Genomic DNA, 22,420 nt, shown 5'->3' with positions numbered 1-22,420 from the left:
GTTTTAATTGCTTTTAAATTAATTTTTTTGCATTTCCTTATTCTCATTGTTAGTTGTCTTAAATGTCATTTTTGGCAGGAAGACAGGATATAAATCCAAATAATAATAAAAACATCAGAAGTACTCCCATCATATTTTCAAATATTTTATTAAAGAAGCAAAAGTTTATATAAAAGGTTTAGCTTTCTTCTTCTTTTAACTAGAGGGTTCATTTAATGAAGTCTAATTTTAATCAGAGGTTTCCGAGTTAAAAATATATAATGAGGTATATATTTCTTTCTTTAATCTCCTTTGGATCTCATTGTTTATAGTTGCTTGTTTCTACCAGGAAGCCAGCAAGTTATGATGGTACATCTTTCTATGTTTCCAAAAAAATGGATTAGTCTATGGAAGCAAATACTAAAACGGATGTATGTGATTTTGTATTGCTATTAAGGATTTTTGTTGTTTTTGGTTTTTCCTCTACCGTTGCATGCTTCTATTCATGTTTTCATAGCATCATCTGCCATCATGTGTTGTTATACTGAACTATTCAGTAATACTTGCTTGTTTGACTTCCAACATGAAAATATTTTACTAAGTGCCTTGGAAAGCGGGAGGCACGATGGTTCAGTGGTTAAGATACTGGGCTCATTGGCTACGAAGCCCACAGTGGCGGGTTTGAGACCTCACACAATGGGGTTAACGCCCGTCTTCGCCTAACTCCTGCCCACCTAGCAGTTCAAAGGCATGCGAATGTAAGTAGATAAATAGGTGATCTGCAACATTATGACCACAGAAAAATCTTGGAACAGCGCTGGCTTAACAACCTTGAAATGGAGATGAGTGGCATCCCCTATAGCCACCGATGTCTACGGAGTAAAATCCATACGGACTCCTTTCCTTTTCCTTGGAAAATAAATTAAATCTGGTTGAATTTGCCCATTTTAGCTTCTTTTTTTTCAATCTTCATTTTATACTGTTTGCGAATTTTCTTTAAAAAGTATGAAGGAAAATTTGTATGCATTTGTATACATATGGTTTGTACGCAGTTTTCCTAACATACATACCAGTGGTGGGATTCAAATAATTTAACAACTGCTTCTCTGCCCTAATGACCAGCTGGGTAGGTGTAGCTTGGTGGTCATGTGACTGTGTGGGTGTGGCCAACTCAATGTCAGTCACATCGATGGGCGCTTCAACTTACTGTTACAATGTAATAAGGGTTAACCAGAGAGGCAGTTTCTGTAAGCAGGGCAATAAAGATTAGGCTAGAAACACTACCAGAATATTTCCTTCCTGCCTCCCTTACAGGATTAGCCCTGTAAAGTGGGGGGGGGGAAGAGATTTCTTCCAACAACCGGTTCTCCGAACTGCTTAGAAAGTTAACAACCGGTTCTCCCGAATAGGTGCGAACTGACTGAATCCCACCACTGATACATGCCTTTCCAAGTAACTTTCCCTCTTTCAATTCATTTCTGTAAGTGGTTTTCATAGTGTATGCATCGTGTGTATGTTAATCCTCCTCATGTATGCAGTTCTATATTGTTTTTGATAGGAGAACTATGTCACATAACTTGGAAAAAAATTGAGAATATTATAAGCAGCCATAAATAGATTCTGAGCAGGGTTCAGAATAGGGAAATAATGTAGGGCAATAAATTGAAGACATTTGTCCTTCGTTCCTACGGGAGATTTCCTTGCCTGCTTAGCATCACAACAATGGAGACACGAATAAAGTAGCTACACCTTTATTGATATTTACCAATTGTGGGCTTCAGTAACATCATAGAGGTATGCGGTTGTTGTGTACCTGCCTCGCACAGTTCTTGTTTCCAAAAAATGCTGTAGGACAGGAAAAAGTTTCTCCAGACTGTAGTTGCAGTCACAGTAATGGTGCATTTGTCACCAACAGTGTCTGTTATCCTTTTCTGAATGGCCAAGCAACCCAGCGAGGGCAAAAGTGACTTCAAAGAGGAACAGCTGGCTTTCTAATCATTGCGGCTGATGATATAGGCTTTGCTTGTGGGAACATGACACTGATGCTGGGAAGCAGCTTTGCTTCTGTGGGTGTTAAATGACTGCCCGGTTGCCTACAGAGAGATGACAGACATGGAGACAGTGATGAAAATTTGATGGCAGCTGCAATGGAAAACTCTTATGACTAAATGCTTAATAGGGATTGGGAAATGAAAAACAATGGCTTCTCTCCAGTTAGATGATAATTTTCTATTCTCCAGGCCCTCACCCCCTTGGTGATACTTCATTCATAATGTTCTGCCTGAACCTCTAATAGTTGGAAAAAAGAATATGAATATTCTGGTGAAACTCACCCATCCAGTAGAGAACACGGCTCCTAATATTTATTGTGCTTCTTCAGCCATTCTGTGATCCTGCAAGGAACAAGTATGGCATGAGCATTTTCCTGTGGTACTAATAGGTGAAGCATATTCTTAAGTTCCAAAAACCAAAACTTGACCTACCTTTATTTGGAGTTTGTGCTCAAGGGAAGTTCTTTCGTGCATAGGACAGAATTATTTTAATGTCCTTTGTCTGGGGCATACTTCTGCAATCTGTTAAATAATGGGAGACTGTGAAATCAACATACATTTTCCTATATTTCCCAGGAAGGGAAGTTCTGCAAGTGTTAGATTATGAGCACACTCCATTACTCCCTGTGTTTGCCAGGAAACCTTTTTGGAAGTGATTTCAATTTATATTTTGAGGGATGCTCACTTTTCTTTCAAACAGATCTCTTCCTTGCTTACCTGGGTGAGACGTCTTTGTGTTTGCAGAATCAATTAAGCAACAGTGTTAAGATTTATGGAGCTATGGGTGAGCTCAAAATTTCTCTAAAGTCTATGGAAAAATGTTGCTCTTTTTCAATCTACTGCATATACATTTTATAATGGCCACTTGATTTTTGTAACATATTCCCTTTATGTTAAGTTCTATTATTCTAATTCTAAGTTCTATATTCTAAGTGTTTCATCACCAAACATATAATTATGAAGTCCTCACTTGGTAGGACAGTGTAATATAGCCCACACTCAACCTCTTCAAAGTGTGATCTTCTCTCATAGCTTGAAGTTATATACTCCTGGTGGTTTGTTTAGTTGGGAAAAAAAATCAATTGTCCTTTGAGTTACATTCAACTCCTGTGACTTAATGGATACATTCATAGGGTTTTCTTGAAAACAATATAGAAATAAATTTCTGGATTATTGGAAGAATCCTAAAATGCAAGGGAAAGATTATTTTCAGGTTTTGGTTATACTTAGGATTTTTCATTAACTCATGCCAAACTCTTACTTCTGCCTATTTTTCTATCTATATAACATATAAGCTTCATTACTGATTAACCCTAACTCTACAATAGGTTTAATTTTTTTTCTCCTCTAATATTTCATAATTCAATTTCGCTTTTTCTTTCACTGTCCCACCAATGTAGTGATACGTGACAGTGACAAGTTCTACTGATGCAAAATTTCCATTAACGTACCTCTTGTCTCAGCGTCTTTGCTGGGACACTAATAGATGTTCAAGGTGTTTCTTCAAAGTGTTCTAAGAAAGCACTGCTTTTCTATTGGTTGTCTGGAACCTCCTTTCTTTCCCATAGCTAACCTGAATCTCTACAGATAAAGGTCTTGTTTCCCCAAGACTTTCATTGTCACCTTCCATAACTTGGGATGACTTTGTCTGTTTTGCAAGCCAACTAGATGCTTCTGTTTCACTGACAGATACTGAAATTCCAGAAGTTTTAGTTTTTCTTTAGTGAAGGAAGTTAAAGTTGTTGGAGTTAAGCAAATCACTTCTTTACTAATGTTTAGGAAGGGGTCCAAAAGACATTCTTCACCTATCAACATTACTTTTTATCCAAACATGTTATTGTAGTAAGTGGAGCAAGGCACGTATATATATATTTGTTTTCTGAGGTTTTCGCGGGTGTTTGTATGTAGGTCTTTGGTTATTCAGGTTTTTTCCCGTGTAAAATTGGAAGTGTCTTGGCGACGTTTTGACGAAGTCTCATTTGTCATCTTCAGGCTGGTGTTTACAGCTTCGTGCTTCTTCCCTTTGATCAGCATCGTGACCGCGTCATTTGCCCGCCCCGGTGCTGAGAGAGGTACTGAGAGAGGCACCAGGGTGGGCGAACGACGCGGCCACGATGCTGATCAAAGTGAAGAAGCAAGAAGCACGAAGCTGTAAACACCAGCCTGAAGATGACGAATGAGACTTCGTTGAAACGTTGCCAAGACACTTTCAATTTTACGCGGGAGAAAACCCGAATAACCAAAGACCTACATATATATATATATATATATATATATATATATATATATATATATATATTTATTTGTTTTCTGAGGTTTTCACGGGTGTTTGTATGTAGGTCTTTGGTTGTTGGGTTTCTCCCGTGTAAAATTGGAAATGTCTTGGCAACGTTAGACTTCGTCGAAACGTTGCCAAGACATTTCCAATTTTACACAGGAGAAAACCCGAACAACCAAAGACCTACATATATATATATATATGTGTGTGTGTGTGTGTGTGTGTGTGTGTGTGTGTGTATACTTGCAGACAAAACCCATCTGCAGATAAGCTGACCCTCATTTTTTAACCCAAATACCATTAAAAAGGCCTCACCCACAGATAAACCATGCTCAAGATTTTCATATGTTTCAATTTTCACAATTGACTTATCTGCGAGTAGTATATTTTTTTAATGGTATTTGGATTAAAAATTCAAGAGTCACTTTATCTGTATATGGGCTTATCCACAAATATATAAGGGATATACAAGTACTTTAAAAGCTGAAGAAAATACTACCATATATATTTGCAGATTAGTGCTTTCACAGAGAGTTAACCCAATTTTGGGGTGCACTTTGACACCTAAAATTCTTGGTTTATCTAGCAATATACAGGGTAATTTTTTCTGAATCCCATGAAATGAACAATTTCATGAAACATATTTCCCAGCTAGGTTGGATCCATCCAGAGATTGATTAATCTTTCTGTTTTGGTTTCTGACAGCTTCTTATTTTTCCAGGCTTCACTGGTTTCTTCCATTTCTACACCAGTTTGAAACATTAAGACATAATTTGTTTGAAAATTAATACTTTTGTTCTGCTCATTTTTTTCTAATACACAAGTTTCTGTTCTATATGTTATTTACATTTAAGAATTCTATTTTTTACATTTCCATTAATAAGTGGAGGTTTGATTTTGGGAATTGCTTTATAAAATTTGAAGAATGGTGAATCCTGAAAGACAATGGAATTTTGGCTTGAGGATTGGTTCAAAAGGGTGGAATTTACAGAAGTAGGTTTGAAGTTGTTTGCACTGCAGTGTGAATCAGCTGAATTCCTCCCCTGTCTCAAGCTCAAGCCAATATTTTTCTTTAGTTAAAATACCATATAATCTGATTCTTTAAATGTAGCCATTTGAGAATTCCTTTAATATATTTCTGAAATGGTGTGTGGAGAAGACTTATAGTTGATATTTGCTCATACTATCTTTAGATAAAATCTATTATAGTTTTGACCTATCACTGTTTTTATTCCCTTTATGTGCATCTGGTTCTGTTGATGCACATAAACTATTTAATTTGACCACTTGGTTCCACACATTTGTTCAATGAGCCTTGCTTTTGTGGCCAGAAATGGGTTAGAAAATGTCAAACATGGTTTTTAAAATAGGTACATTCACAGCACGCAAGTATGTAATACTGTAATTTGTGTAATGCAGAATAATGTTCAAAGTTAACTGTACTATAAAATAGCCCGTCTAATTCAACAAGCTGAGTACCGTACAAGGCAAAAATGAAAGAAAATGCAAGCTAAGGTTAGTTGGTTTGGCATGCAAAGTAAAATATATTTTTAAAAATTCTACAAAAACTATAATCAAAATTGTCAGAAGAGTTAAAATTGAAATATACTTTCCAACACCAAAACTAGGGTACACATTGAATAAACTAATAAATACGTAGCAAAACACTTCTCTTGGAGGATTTTCCATGCAGATATGGATCACAGATATTATTTTGCCATCCTGAAATACCACATGAATACATCCTTCCTGCTCTTTATGTAGTTGGTAAATTTTAACATAAATAGGAAAAATCTGAAAGCAGATAAAGATCTCAAGGAAAAACTTATAACAGGGTTTGCTATTTTTTTCCAACTTCCTTTTCAAAAACTTAGGAAAAACAGGAGAAATTTCACTTGAATAGAAGAAGAGTCCAAGACAAAATGACTATCAAGAAGGACAACACTGAAAGAAAATTCAGGTAACAAAATCAATCATATATATAGCCACATCGCAACTTAGTTATTTTAGTTACTAACTAAAAACTAGCAACACTTTCAAATTAGAGGACACAAAAATTGAATTGTTTTCTTGCTTCAGCACCCAAGTATGCCGCATGAACATATAACCAGCAAAGCACCACCAGCCTTTATCGCAGTCAATTGATTGACAGCCGTTCTCCAGACTTCTTTAATATTTGTCTGAATTCTGGGGGGTGAAACCTGGGAAATAGACATGTTGTACATTTTAAAGAATGATGTCCTCTTTGTCTAATTGTAATTCAATAGTGGGTAGATTAAAAAGGATACCCCCGCCATATCTTAGTTATGATGTCTTTCTTAAGAGCAAATATACTTCGATAATAAAAACAAAAATAGGGGTCTACTTTCTTTACATATGGAAGTACTATTAATTTGCAGCTGAAATATTGATGGTTCTTCAAAGGTCTCTATGCTCAACTTCCTTTTTTAAATAAATTTAACTCATCTGGTGGCTCTTAGTTATGCATAAGGGGAAGAAAATGGCAACGTCTTTGTACATAGTTTCAGCAAGGAACGAGACACTGCTGAAGTACAGCACCCTCTGGGCGAGCGTTCTGATAAAGTCACAATTTATGGCTAGAACACAAGAAATCACATTAATTTTACAGAATCCCTTCAGCTTGGTGGTGGCTACCTCAGAGCTCTCACCTGTGGCAAATGATTACATTTGCTCCTGCTGGGAATGTGACTGGGCAGACGAATGTTAAAGAGGGCCTGCAGCGCAGCCTGTGCTGCTTGACCTTTAGCCAGCTTCTTGCTATGTCCCGAGCCTTCAAATGTTCTCCCATCCACTCTCACAGCCATCACAAAACTCTTGATATGCTGCTTCTCCACAGTCTCCGAAAGGCAGACGTACCTCAGTCCAGACCGCAGCTCATTGAGCAACACCACTGGGTTCTTTTCACTCTTGGCGGTGGACGCCATCTTGTGCTTGTTTTGTTTAGGGTGGCCCATGAAGTCCAACGTGTGATAGAGCAGTTTCCCTTGACGGCAGGCCTTAGAAAGCAATTCGTTATTAACCGGGGTACAGACTGAGAATTCTTTATTGTGTGCAGACGGTTCGAACTCCTTGAACAGAGTGTCTGGGAAGTCTTCTAAGTCTGATGTAAAGTCCGTAGACGGGTTGAAACAATTCCCCATGGCAAAGTGAGCTTGAGATGCATTGGGAAACTGCACAAATGACTTGAGGGCTTGTTCAGCAGCTCTCATTTTGGCTTTCTTTTTTGTTGGACCAGTGCCTTCAAATGTATGTCCGTTGACCTCCACAGCAACTGCAAATACTGGGGCATGGACAGGGCCTGTTTGGGAAATCATTTTATATTGTAAACCAGGTTTAAGTTCATGTAGCTGAACCAGGGCATTCTTTGGTGTTACAGTCCATGAGATCTTCTTGCAGATGAGCTGAAATTTGCAGAAATGTCCACTGTTGCCCTCTTCTAGAGGCCTTTTTCTCTTAACCCTGGAAGCTGCTACTCTTGATCTTTCATTAGAAGTAACTGAGTGATCTTCTAAATTGCCAATGTTACGGTTCTCCTTTACTTCAGCACTGCTTATATCTGTTTGGGGAAAAAAAGCAAAAAAAAAAAAAAAAAGCCCACTAACATTACTGGAGCTAATGCAAAATGTACACACAAAAGTTCAAATGTATTGGTATAAATCTTGATTGAGATATTATTTTTTTAATCAGTTTGGCAAAACCTAGGTATATGGATAAGAAGAATTTCTTTCTTTCTTTAAGTAAGTATGTGTGGATTATTGAGTGCTGTAATGAATGCTGTAAGGCTTACAATAAATAGCATTAAATAACTTTTACACACATAGCTAAATTATTACCCTACCACAAGATGCAATACTGACTGCTAATAAACATTGTTTTAAAGGGGATTAAACTAATTTATAGAAAGTAAGCTTATTAATCAGTACAAGACAAGATGGCTGTATACTTACAACCAGGATCAAGGTCACCATGAACATGTATTTGAATACCATCTCCTGGGAAAATAGCTATATCTTACTGGTGTACTTCCCACAGACATCTGGCTTAGCAATCACATAAAACAGGATGTTGGATTGACTATACAGTCATCTGCTTTAATCCAGTAATGCTCTTATAGTCAATGTCAATGAATGATTCCAGGAGATAATTAATGCTTGAGTGGGGGCATAATGCTGCCTGCTCTGATACAGATGGGCTCTCTCTTAAAGAAACTCACCCTGATAATTTGATCATCTTTTTGCAATTATAACTTATAATTTCCCTTTCTTTAAGGAAGTAGTTGAGAAGGTAGTGGGAAGCTACTAGGAAACTATCTAGGAAACAAAATAATCTAGATTCTTTTCAATCAATATTCAGGCCTGTTTCATGGGACCAAAATGACATTAGTTGCTTGGGGGAATGACCACCACGACCAAGTTCTGAGGGACTGTGCTTTTCTTGGTCTTACTAAGCCCTTCAAAGCCATTCTGTCTACAAAACCTTTCAAAAACATTCTACCATGGCCTTATTCTGGACCATCAGCAATGGTTGGGGTAGGGCCTTGAGGTCAGTTCCATTCTGTGGTAGATGCATTCAAGCCCTTTTTATTCTCCATTGTCTTTGCAGATATGCCAGAGACTGCAGACAGACAGGCACAACATGTGGTAGTATGATTAATGGTGGGACAATACCACCAGTTCAAAATAACATCCATTTTAAAGTTGTTATACTGGTTACCAGTAGGCTTCTAGCACCAATTCAAAGTTTCAGTTGTTAACTTTAACACTCCACCATTAAGTCACATCAACTCTTGCCTCGCCATAAAAGAATCTTCCTATAATCTGGAAAGGGCCTCTCCAGGCAAGGTAAGAGTTGGTAGATCTTTTGTAATATTGCCTACAATATAAAATGATTGCCTTCTACAGATATATGCAGTTCCAATTCTCTTTGCAATCTAAATCAAGCGAAAGAGGCCTATTCCATTCAACCTTTGTTTTAGAACAGGGATGTCAAACTCAAGACCCAGGGGCTGGATCCGGCCAATGGGTGTGCTTAGCTCTGACCCATGGGGCCGACCTGGAAACAGCAAAGGATTGGCCTGCAGTGCCTCTGCCAGTGAAAATGGAGCTCACGAGGGCTGCATGCAGCCCTCCCAAACTCTATTTTCATTGGCAGAGGATTGCAGGAAGCCGTCGGAGCCAAAAACGCAGCTCGAGAGTCTATGTTCGCTGGCAGAGTGCTCAGGCCACCACAGGTGCCCTCGACATGAGTGATATCCAGATGGCCATGGCCATCCTGGCCACATCCACCCCAGCCCCCTGAGGTCAAATACAATCCTGATGCAGCCCTTTCCCACCCCTGTTTAAGACTGATTTAGACCACAATAGCTGGGCATTTATAAATTTGTTTTAGTTTATGCTGCTTTACAAGAATTTTTGATTTGTTCTTCACTGTCTAAAGTCTTCTAAGATTGGGGTAAGTTAGAAAAGCTTCAAGCAAGCAAGTGAGCAAATACATAATATTTGTAAAGCAAATGCTTCCCTCTATGGAGGTAGAATATGATTTGTATAGATAGTCCTTGACTTACAACCACAGTTAGGACAGGAACTGCTTTTTTGCCACAGTTGTAAAGCAAATCATTGCAGAAAGTCCAGTTGCCTCTTGATTGTCCCACCTTTGGAACAATCCAGTGGTGGGTTTCAAATTTTTTTGCTACCAGTTCTGTGGATGTGGCATGGCATCGTGGGCATGGCTTGGTGGGCATGGCAGGGGAAGGATGCTGTAAAATCTCCATTCCCTCCTCACTCCAGGGGAAGGATACTGCAAAATCCCCATTTCCTCCCAATCAACTGGGACTTCGGAGGCAGAGAATAGATGGGGGTGGGGCCAGTCAGAATTTTTACTACCAGTTTGGCGAACTACTCATAATTTCCGCTATCAGTTCTCCAGAACTGGTCAGAACCTGCTGAAACCCATCTCCGGAACAATCATTGCAGTTGAACCAGTTTCCCCTATTAAATTTGTTTTTGGGAAGCCTCCTGAGGTCAAAGGGTGATCTTGTGGCCCCAGGATGCTCAACTGCCAAAAATATATGTCAGTTGCCAAGCATCTGAATTGTGATCGTGTGACTATGGGGATTCTGCAATGTTTGTAAGTGCAACAATTAGTCATAAGACTCTTCTGTCCAATGCTGTTGTAATTTGGAAGAGTTGCTAAACAAATGGTTGTAAGTTAAGAATTACCTTTATCTGAAATTTAAGTCCAGATAAAATGTGTCTGTCTATCATGGTTCAGAATTTAATCCTTATCTTTCTGCTTTTCATACAAAGCTTTTAAATATAGAAATGTCCATTTCTTCAATCTCCATATAAGTGAGTAAATTAGGATTGCACAACATGCTTAACCCTAAATCTGGGCTAACAAAACACAATTGCTGTGTACACCCTATGCTCTGTCCAGAGTACTATGGTTTAATATGATAGCAGGATGCATATAACATGCTGAAATTTCTTTATTTTATTTATTTATTTTGTCACACAGTATATATATATATATATATATATTTACAGTATATATATTTTAAACAATACAGTAAGGTCTCCGCCATAATGTGTCCCTGGGAAGGGCAATTACTTTCTATACTAACTTAAAACCGATCTCCCCTTCCCACCCTCTCAAAGCAGACACAACCTATTGTTTCCAGTCATATCTTTCCTAGAAAATAATGTAGAAATGTAGAACATTTACCCATCTCTCCTCCTGTTTTAAACAGTTTTTACTGAACCAATCACTGTAGACAATGATACTGGAAGTATGAAGAGATAAGTAACCCTTGTTTCACACTGTATTCAGGTTCAAAAAGAATTTGTATTGATTCTGCACCACTGAATAGGAAAACACAAGGGGTTATTTGTATTTATATTTCATAATGCCTTTCCCAATCGCTATTCCCCTCTCTTACTTTCATAACGCTGGCTGCATGGTTTGTGAACAGAGTAAATTCATCTTTAAGCCTCCAAATTCTTTCATGAACAGACTGAGAGACTGATTCTGATAATACAAAGTAAATAGCACCCTTTGAGACCTGAGGGTTCCCGTGACCTTAACAAAATATATTTATCCCAGCCTGGTGCTCCGCAAATCTCCTGGGATTATGCACCCCAGAATTCCAAGCCAATTTGGCCAGATGAAAAGTGGTACCTGGATGTTTCCGGTTTAAACCCAACATTCTGTTGCCACACTTTACTGGTTCTCAAATTAGTTGCAGATGACAGTCAGTAATAGCCCCGCTTTGAATTGTAGCTTTGACTACTTTAAGAAACATCAGTGCTTGGTATACTTTACCTGACTCTGTGATCTCTTCCCATAATCCCAAAAGCTTTAACCAAAAACTTTATAATATTGACCTCACCCCATCCCTAAGAGGACCATAAGGGGCATGCCTCCTATTCCTGTCCTATTGTTTTTCTTTTTCTTCTTCTTATAAATATATGCTTATTCCTCCTATTATTTACTCATATATATGTTTATACACTATATAATCTTTTTTGTATGATACTTATATATATTGTTGTGACAAAATAAATAAATAAATAAATAAATAAATAAATAAATAAATAAGAATTAAGTCAGAGTTGTGCGAACTGTAGCTCTGGCATATTAGGAAGGCACAAGGTTGTCTGGAGGAGGAGAAAACTGATGGGAAAAGTCTTGGCTAGTTCCTAATTTAGGGAACCTGGTTGGGGAATTTTTTTTCTTTTGTACAGCATTTTGGGGAATTTGATTTTATGACCTCCTTCAAACATGATCTATGGGATATATCTGCCTGCACTGACCACCTATTGATCCATCTGTGTACGATAGAATGGAAACATAAAGAAAGTTCCATCTGTCACTCTGGCTGTGCAGCTCTGTATATTATGACTACAATATATGTGGACTAATCATTTAAAGCAGTGGTTTAGATCAACAATTTGGTCTAGGATTGAATAGCCTTATCCTTATCCACATGGAGGGACTACATCCGCATGGAGGGAAGTATGCAGTGGAGTACGCCAAGGCTCTGTTTTAGGCCCAGCACTCTTCAACATCTTCATCAATGACTTGGACGAGGGGATAGATGGGGAACTCATCAAATTTGCAGATGACACCAAGCTGGCAGGAATAGCCAACATTCTAGAAGATAGACTCAAGATACAGAAATAACTTGACAGACTGGAATATTGACTGCTATCTAACAAAATGAAATTCAACAGTGAAAAAAGTAAGGTTCTACATTTAGGCCAAAAAAAACAAAATACACAGGTACCCGATATGTGGTACCTTGCTCAATAGTAGTAACTGTGAGAGGGATCTTGGAGATCTAGTGGACAACCATTTAGATATGAGCCAGCAGTATGAAGCAGCTGCCAAAAAAGCCAAGACAGTTCTGGGCTGCATAAACAGAGGGATAGAATCAAGATCACATGAAGTGTTAATACCACTTTATAGAAAGAGTGCAGAGAAGAGCAACAAAGATGATTAGGTGACTGGAGGATAAAACATATGAAGAACGGTTGCAAGAACTCGGTATGTCTAGTTTAATGAAAAGAAGGACTGGGGGAGACATGATAGCAGTCAGGTGTTGCCACAAAGAAGAGGGAGTCAAACTATTCTTCAAAGCACCTGAGGGTAGAACAAGAAGCAATGGGTGGAAACTAATTAAGGAGAGATGCAACTTAGAACTAAGGAGAAATTTCCTGACAGTTAGAACAATTAATTAGTGGAACAACTGGCCTGTAGAAGTTGTAAATCCTCCAATGCTGGAAATTTTTAAGAAAATGTTGGATAACCATTTGTCTGAAATGGTGTAGGGTTTCCTGCCTGGGCAGGGGGTTGGACTAGAAGACCTCCAAGGTCCCTTCCAACTCTGATATTGTTGTTGTTGTTATTATTATTATTATTATTATTATTATTATTATTATTATTGTTGTTGTTGTTGTTGTTGTTGTTGTTGTTGTTGTTATTATTATTATTATTATTAATTATTATTATCCTTTCCTTCAGATGACCATATGTGATATTCTTTAATTAGCACTCTTTTGATGCAGAAAAGAAAAATAAAGTAAAAATGAGCATTTATAATCACTTGGTTATCTGGTCATCTCAGGAAGGATGTTGTGGCATGTAGGATAAACTTTGATGTAGATCAAAGAGTCACTGGTGCTTTGTCACTGTCTCTATCTCTTGCTGGTAAGTACCATGTTTTCCCAAAAATAAGATCCTGTCTTATATTTTTTTGAACCCTGAAATAAGCGCTTGGCCTTATTCTCAAGGAGGTCTTATTATTTTGGGGCACATGGAGGAAGTCGGGGCTACTCTTGCTGTCTTACCTGATTTCCAGCTCTGTCTCCCTAACCCTAACCAGAGCAAATGGCAAGGACTGGCTGCACATGCATTTAAATATTTTCGGGGAGGGCTTATTTTTGAGGAGGGCTTATTTTTTGGGAGGCCTTTAGCACATGCACTCAAAAGCCCGATTGTGTTGTGGTCTGCCAGCAGCTTGCAGAGCTGGCACTGGAGTCGGACAGTGAGGAGGTTGGGGAGGACAATGGAGTCAGGGGAAGGCCCGGACGAGGGTTCTGTGTCGGAGGCATAGATGGGGCCAGGGCCATCTGGGAGCAATGTGTGGACTCTGAAGCCTCCAGAGGTGGAAAGCAGAGAGGCAGAGGAACAAGAGGAGCCTGTTCCTAGTGGACGCATGCGAAGAGCTGCCAGAAGGCAAGAGAAACTAAAGCAAAAAGGATGACTCGGGGGTAAGGCCAGGAGATGATTGCCCCCTCCCATAAGGCTTAAAAGAGCAGCAACGTTTGAAGCGAAAAGAATTGTATGTGGCCTGTTGGGCTTTTTGTAGGAAAGCAACGTTCTAGTTGGCATCTCTTGTTTCTGAACTTCGTGGGGCTTTGCCAAGAAAAGCCTTTGGCAGGGTGCCAAAGAAGACAAAGGTTTGTGATAAGGCCAAAGGATTTTTTTGGAAGAACTTTGTTTTGGACTTAATTTAGACTAAGCTGAGAATGAAGTAATTTTCAGCTGTTCTAATAAAATATGTTTGTTTAGGACTGATTGTGTCTGGTAATAACTACTTGGGCCTAGGTCACAACAGATTGGGTTTATTATCAGGGGATGTTTTCTTTTCAGGGAAACACGGTAATTGTCCTCTTAGTTGCAGTATTTTAGATTTTAATACCAACGAACATTACCTATTGCAGTGGTGTCAAATCTATGTCATCATGGTGTCGTCACATGACGTATCATGACTTTTTCCCCGTTCGCTAAACCGGGCATGGGTTTGACACCCCTGACCTATTGCATCACTGGTTTAGAATGAGAAGTTGCATCCCAATTAATTATTTAGCAGTATTTTTTTAAATTTTTTTATTATTAAAATGTTTTAAAATCAGTTGACAAGTACAATTCCTAAATTTGTAAAATTGCATTTCTGATTTTAAATGGTAGAGTCCATCATAAAAGAGGTGTCTTGTGTTATGGGTTCTAGGTTGGATCTTTCTTTGATAAATTTCCATCCATTACTTTTTGTCCTGCCTTCAGGTGCTTTGGAGAATAGGTCAACCATGTCTTCTTTGTGGCATCCCCTCAGATATTGGAAGACTGCTATCAAGTCATCCCTAGGCCTTCTCTTGGTTAGATTATGCCAGAGGTCAGCAACCTGCGGCTCTGGAGCTGCTGTGGCTCCCTGTGGTTGGTTGGCTCCACAACTGATAGGGCTTTCAGTTGGGATAGGTAGAGGAAAAAGGACACTGTGATAGGAGGAGAGTCTATGGTGGGGGTACCAGACTTCCGGTCAGCAGAGGAAAAAGGATGCTGTGCTAGGAGGAGACTCTATGGTGGGGGAACCGGACTTCCGATCAGCAGAGGAAAAAGGATGCTGTGCTAGGAGGAGAATATGATGGGGGAACCAGACTTCCGGTCGGCTCCAGGATTGAATGGGGGCTTCTAGTTAAGACCTTTGTGGCTCTTTGAGTGTTTAAGGTTGCTGACCCCTGGATTAGGCATACCCAATTCCTGTAACTATTCTTCATATGTTTAGCCTCCAGTCCCCTCATCATCTTTCTTGCTCTTCTCTGCACTCTAGAGTCTCAATATCTTTTTTGTATCATGGTGATCAAAACCGGATGCATTCCAAGTGCTTATTAAAGCAGTATAAATTGGTACCAACACTTCATATGATCTTGATAATATCCCTCAGTTGATGCAACCTAGGATTGCATTGGCTTTTTTGGCAGCTGCAGCAAACTGCTGGCTGATATTTAAATGCTTGTCCACTAGGACTCCTAGGTTTGGTTTTCCTTGCCTAAATGTAAAACTTTACTTTTCGCACCACTGAACTGCATTTTGTCGGATAGGGTCCAGTTTTTAAGTCTGTCAAGATCCTTCTGAATTTTGACCCCATCTTCTAAAATGTTGGCTATTTTCCTTAGTTTGATTGTGGGCAACTCCACAACTGTCATAATTTCAAACTTAACTAAAAGATAAAGGTTCCCACTTGCACATATGTGCTAGTCATTCCTGATTCTAAGAGGTGGTGTTCATCTGCATTTCAAAGCTGAAGAGCCAGCGCTGTCTGAAGACGTCTCCATTGTCATCTGGCCAGCATGACTAAACATCAAAGGTGCACGGAATGCTGTTACCTTCCCACCAAAAGTGGACCCTTTTTTTCTACCTGCATTTTTTATGTGCTTTTGAACTGCTAGGTTGGCAGAAGCTGGGAAACCTAACTACCTCATAATTATTCCTATTAATTATTTCCACAAATTACCATGATTGGAAAGGATTATTATTATATTTTTATACTGCTTTTATATTTAAAATTAAGGCAGACAACATACTTAATGCTTCTTGCTTCCTGTTTTCTCTCATAACAACAACCCTGGGATGTGGGTTGAGAGTAACTGACCAAAAAGCTTTCATGTCTAAGGAAGACCTAGAATTCACAGTCTTGAGGTTTCTAGGCCAACACCTTAACTATTACATCAAACTGGCTCTGAAACTCAGAGACATCAAGTTGAATATCCAGTTCAATGCTACAATCCAAATGAAAACTTCCCCAGCAGATGGTAACCTAGCTTCTATTTCAATTCATCCAGGAGAATCTGATCTTTCTGAATGGCTAGTACCACTTATACTGCTCTTCTTTTTAACATGCAGTTAGAATTTGCCTGCATGTAATTTCAATACATTATTCCATAAGGAATAGCAAATCTCCTTTAGTTGTCTTTTTTTAGAGCTAAACATGCCCACTTTCTTCAGTCTCCTGCAGGTTTTATTTTTCCATTCCCTGAGCACAGTTACCTGCTTTCCCTGAAACTGTTCTGAGTTCTTTAAAACTTATTTTTTTAAAATGTGGTGCCTGGAAATACACATAGTATTTGGAATGGATTCTGATCAAGGTGGAATAAAATAAAATTATGGTTTTCTGTTATATAGAAACTATACTTCTGTTAACACAGCCTAGTCTTTGGTCTTTATTCTAGTGACTTATGTTGACCATCTGATCAACTGATTAACAATTCCATCTGGAATTGTTTTCACACTTATAGTACTATTATGAAGGCACATGTTGTTGTTTTTCCTGCAAAAATAATTTTGTATCTGTCTCTGTTAATATTTCTGGTATTTTTCAGTCAAAGGTTTTCATGGAAGCGCGTGACTTGCTATATTGTACTCATGTATTGTCAAAAGAATAAAGAAACTAATAATTTTGTTTTAGGGAACTTAAACAATTGGTTCCTCCTATTCCAATTTGTTCTGTAATTTAGAACCTGACTATCTCACTCAATCACTGTGATACTTTCAGGACAACTTTGGAATAGAAACATGAGTTGGATGAAGACTTGAAAAACAACCTTGCAATGAATGATACCATATTAAGAAAGCAACCTACAATCTTCCCAAACCTCAGGTTGCCAATAATTTTTTTATGGAAAGGCTTTCAAAAGAAAGCTTTAACCAAATGTAAAGGAAGCAATTACATGAAGTGATTGATTTAAACTAATTAATTAAGGTAATTTAAACCAACTTTACACTTTATCATAGGTTCATTTCTTAGGCTTGGTTCAAATGTGTTTCCAACATGAAACAGCTGTGATGGTAAGATTATTAAACTGCCATGATTTATATTAGACCGGAGAAATTATTTCTTCCAAAAATCTTAATTTCATTTTACAGAATGAAAATGAAATTTTTTATCTGTAAATTTGTGAAGGTTCATCTTAGATCTCTTTGTTTATTCTTTCTGACATCTGATATTCCATGCTACATTTGAAGTGATAATTTTATTCCTCTTGAAAGTTATTTTACTATCTGGTGGCTGGAATATTTGGTGAAAAAAAATATGTATGGAAATAATGTTTTCATTTCAATTACATGCAAAAGAGTATATTCCAGGTTGTGACCTATTTCTATATGAATAAAGTATCGCTTATATCAATAGGCAGGTTGAAAGTCAGGAAATTAAAGACATGAGATTAAAAAAGGAAAAGAAATACAGCTACACTCATAACATTTGTTAACATTTGTTCATAACATTTGTTCATAGCAAATTTGTTAATAATATTTGTTCATAACATTTGTTCATAACAAACGCATTCATTAACATCCTACCTTCGCAAATCAAATTCATGTCCATATTCCAATTTTATGAATTACTCTTTGTTTCTAAACTTATCGATTCCATGCAATCCTAAATTTCTTGCTTTATCCCATCTCTTAGTCCGTTACTCATCCTTCATATATTTTATAATTCAATTGCCATTCATTCTCTCTATATTACAGTTCACATGTATGTACTTCTTTTGCTTTATAGCTCTTGTATTCACTCCACATTCATTTAAAACAGATTCATTCTTGATTCTATCTTTTTTAAGTACTCCATTACCACTGCATTCAACTTACCCAATTCTCATTTCCGTATAACAAAGTGGATTCTTTATTTGACAATCATTCATTCCTTACAACAGGCCACATACAATTCTAGTTTCATTTGCACATCTTAAAACTTCTTCATTCATTTTTCCATCTTTAGTAAGCATTTTACAAAGGTTAACAAATTAATACTAAAAGTAGTGGTAGTTTAACTAGATGTGTAGCTACAATTAGGTGTAGTACAGATAATTTATATACTATATAATTTATATACTATATAATTATATACTATATAATTATAATTTATATAATTTATAAATTATAATTTATATACTATAAATTTATATATATATAATTTATAATTATAATTTATAATTTATATACTATTTATATAATTATAAATATATAATTTATATACTATATAATTAGGTGTAGTACAGATAACATTTATATACTATATAATCTTTTTTTGTATGATACCTACATATATTGTTGTGACAAAATAAATAAATAAAATAAATAAATAAATGAAAATTTTATATATATATATATAAACAATCATAGCATACCATAATAAAATATTTTAAAAATCAAAGTAAGAAATTTCCTGATACTAAAGCAAATAATGATAAGTTTTTCCTTCTCCATAAAGGTCCTCAAGATGTAGCACAAGGAGGGATGTGATTTCAGAGAGCAGCAGCCATGTAGGAAAAGGTCCACAACAAAGAAAAACTAATTGACCTTGATTGCATTATTGAGTTGAGTGAACAGGAGTATGAATTGTAATCAAGGTTTTCAAATAAGGGGGAGGTTCTGTATACATGGCAGATCAGCAGTAGCAATTTAAACTGATAATGCTTCTGATGACTTGACAAAGGGAAAAATATATGGGACAAATCCAGAATTAGTTAAAGTTGCTAGTCAACTTCTACTGGTTTCCTATTAACCTAAGCCTCATAACAAATTGAACCATAGGCCTCAAAGAAGTCCAACATCAATGCTATCTTCATTCCAATGGCAACAGAAATGTCTTACCCTAAACCAAGAGTGTCAAACTCAAGGCCCGCGGGCTGGATCCAGCCCATGGGGTGCTTAGATGTGGCCTGTTGGGCTGGCCTGGAAACAGCAAAGGACCGGCCCACAGTGCCTCTGCCAGCAAAAATGGAGCTCCATTTTTGCTGGCAGAGGGGTAGCAAAACAAACTAAAAACAAAAGAAAAGGAGAAATGTTTCCCCTTTTGCATTTGAGCATGCAAGAAAGGACAGGAAAGGAGAAAGGGAAAGAGGAAAGATAAAGAAAAAGAAGGAAAGATGGGAAGAGAGCAAGGAAGGAAAAATAAGGAAAGAGTGGAAGGAAGAAGAAAGGAGAATGAAGAGGGAAGGAAAAAGGAGAAAAAGGAAGGAAGGAAGGAAGGAGATTAAAATGAGAGTGAGGGAGGGTTTAAGGAAAGTCCTGCTTTAGCATTTGGCCACCACAAGTGCCCCCAACATGAGTCCTGTGTCACACCGACCATGCCCACGTCCACCCTCAGCCACGCCTCCCCTCTGTCCCTCTGAGGTCAAATACAACCTTGATGCGAGTTTGACACCCCTGCCCTAAATGTCTTCTGATTTGAAATCCTTCCCATAACAAAAATCTAAGACTAACCATGAAAATGCTCTCTTAATAATATTTCTAATGGCATGCTAATGCCAAGGTAAATGTTTTACACCATGGCAAGCAATGCCATAGTAGAATGGCAAAAACATCACTAATGAAAGCAAATCACTAAAAGCTAACCAACCAGATAAATACAACCACAGATCTCAAGGCAGCCTAGCCCAAGCCCTTTTTTCACCTTTATGCCAAAATACATTTTTATTCTAAAAGTTTATTATCTAAATAGAGTCAGTTTGGGGTAGGATTCAGGAATTAGGTTAAACACTGTGAATTCTATTCCTGTCTTAGACATGAAGTCAGCTGGATGGCTTTGGGACAATCTTAGTCCTAGGCTGGGGGTGTCAAACTTGTGGCCCATGGTGCAGATGCATCACATGCTGACTACACCCATTCCTGGTTTAGCAAAGGGGAAAAAGTAATCATACGTCACACCATGATGATGCAAGTTTAACACCCCTGTCCTAGAAAGTAGGCAATGGCAAACCAATTTCCAAAAACTTTATCAAGAAAACTACTTCCCCCATAAAACTAAGACTATAACAGTGGGAACACCCTCTAAGACTAATCCACACGTAAAACTGAATCACAGATCACAATTGTTCACACCATGTCTCTTTTTACTTTGGCTGTACACCGCCCTGAGTCCTTCGGGAGAAGGGCGGTTTATAAATCTAATAAAATAAATAAATAAATAAATAAATAAAATTTTTCTTGCTAAACACAACCACCTCTCCCTTTGATACGTAATTTTTCAGATCTACTCTTTTCAGTCTGACATACAATCTACCTAACATCTGCTGCAAATTATTCAGGTTCTCAGCCAACAATACAGTGTTTTTGCTTACAAAAGTACCCAAATAGTCACTATAAGCATTTTTATGCATGGAACCACACTTCTAAATTTCTATAACTATAAAGGTTATTTTGTTTCTTCATATCATGTTCAAGAGTCATGTGAAAGTTGAAATTAACAATAAACTAGGAGAATGAGAATGCTAATTTAGCTCAATTCTCTCCGCTGAAATAAAATTATCTTATTATTATTATTATTAGTTTTAATAAAATTAAACTTCTCTGTCTACACTAGTGTGGGTATTGACATTTTTCTTCTATAAATCTTAAACAGATATGAAGACGTGTGTGTGTGTGTGTGTGTGTGAGTGTGTGTGAGGGTATACACACACACACACACACACACACACCCCACGTTGCAGACTATCTGGAATAATAAAGGGTAACATTTTTATTGAGGCTGTTGTTAATGTATGATTTTTCATACTTTTTCCCCTAAGGTTTGTTCTGTTTTGTCAGTTGTTTTGTCTGTTTTGATGTTTGCTAATATTTAATAAATAAACATTGAGTTATATTTTTGTTACCTGTATTAAGTGCTTGTTTTCATATGGATGTAGGGATTGAATGGGTATGTGTGCTAGGTGCAACTAAATTAGAAAATTTCCAGGAAGTCTTCTATGCAATTACTCACAGAAAAGAGGGGAACAATTGCAACAGAGAAATTGCTTCTATGTTAGCATTTTAATCTTTGTTCATTCATTTTTTTTTAAAATAGAGAAATTGTTCCCTTAAAACTAAACCATACCCTTTGCAATATTCCTTCCTAATTCCAAAAATGAAATGGAGAGAAAGAGGGCTTTGATAACCTACAAGTTAACAAAAAAATTGCAAAAACAACATAAATATATTCCAAGTCCATTATAAAGTTTCTTAGGGGTTACAGAAACACCAAAGTGTAATTTCTAATTTGGGGGAAAAAGCTTTAGAAGTGAACAAACTTAAGCGAACGAAACTAAAATAAAGGAAGAAAGTACAAATACTTTCCAGCTTCTGAAATAGGGAGAAGGGATTATGCATATTCCCATTCTTTTTCACGCAATGGTGTAAGGCACATGCATCTGTGACTTACTGGAAGAACTTTTAAAATAGTCTGCGTGGGGCATTCATTGGAGCGAGGTGTTAACAGTACCAAGTGCTTCACATGCATGTAAAAAGGGGAAAATGTCTGTTGTATGACACTATGGATACCTGATAATCTCTGCAATTTACCTTGATAAACTACAGCAATAGAATATAGATAAGCACACAATATTTCCATAATAGAACGTTGTGATGCCTATGACAAAATGAGAATTCAGTTGGAAGGAATCCAGTTGATCATAAGGGTAGATTTTAAATAGTGTTCATAGAATGCATTCATCAAAAAGTTAGTGGTGTTGCCATCTGACAAAGAAAAAGATCTTGGAATTGTGTCAGATAGCACGAGAAAACATGGATCCAGTGAGTGTCTGCTGTTAAAAGACTGATTTGTTCCTTCTCATGGGTCATTAGGAAAGGCATAAAAAACAAAACTGCCAATACGGTATCATAATACCTTCATAAAAATCAATGGTGTGTCTACACTTGGAATACTATCTATGGTTTTTGTGGCTGCACTTCAAAAAGAGCGTTGTAACGTTGGAAGAGATGTAGAAAATGATAAATACAGTGATGCAATTAAGAAAATCCATCCCTTTGTTGTATC

General features: G+C 37.4%; 1 protein-coding gene across 1 annotated transcript in view; it reads right to left on the bottom strand.

The window, feature by feature from the left end:
* ADARB2 (adenosine deaminase RNA specific B2 (inactive)) overlaps nucleotides 1–22,420 on the bottom strand; it is a 547,855-nt gene that overhangs the window by 151,992 nt on the left and 373,443 nt on the right. Inside the window, exon 4 of the mRNA XM_058183187.1 lies at nucleotides 6,978–7,885. Within this exon, the coding sequence (XP_058039170.1) occupies nucleotides 6,978–7,885 (908 nt within the window). The remainder of the gene's footprint in view (nucleotides 1–6,977; nucleotides 7,886–22,420) is intronic.

Source organism: Ahaetulla prasina, chromosome 4, assembly GCF_028640845.1.
Source record: "Ahaetulla prasina isolate Xishuangbanna chromosome 4, ASM2864084v1, whole genome shotgun sequence".
In the NCBI taxonomy this organism is placed as follows: domain Eukaryota; kingdom Metazoa; phylum Chordata; class Lepidosauria; order Squamata; family Colubridae; genus Ahaetulla; species Ahaetulla prasina.
This window is presented reverse-complemented; position numbering and strand designations above follow the sequence as displayed.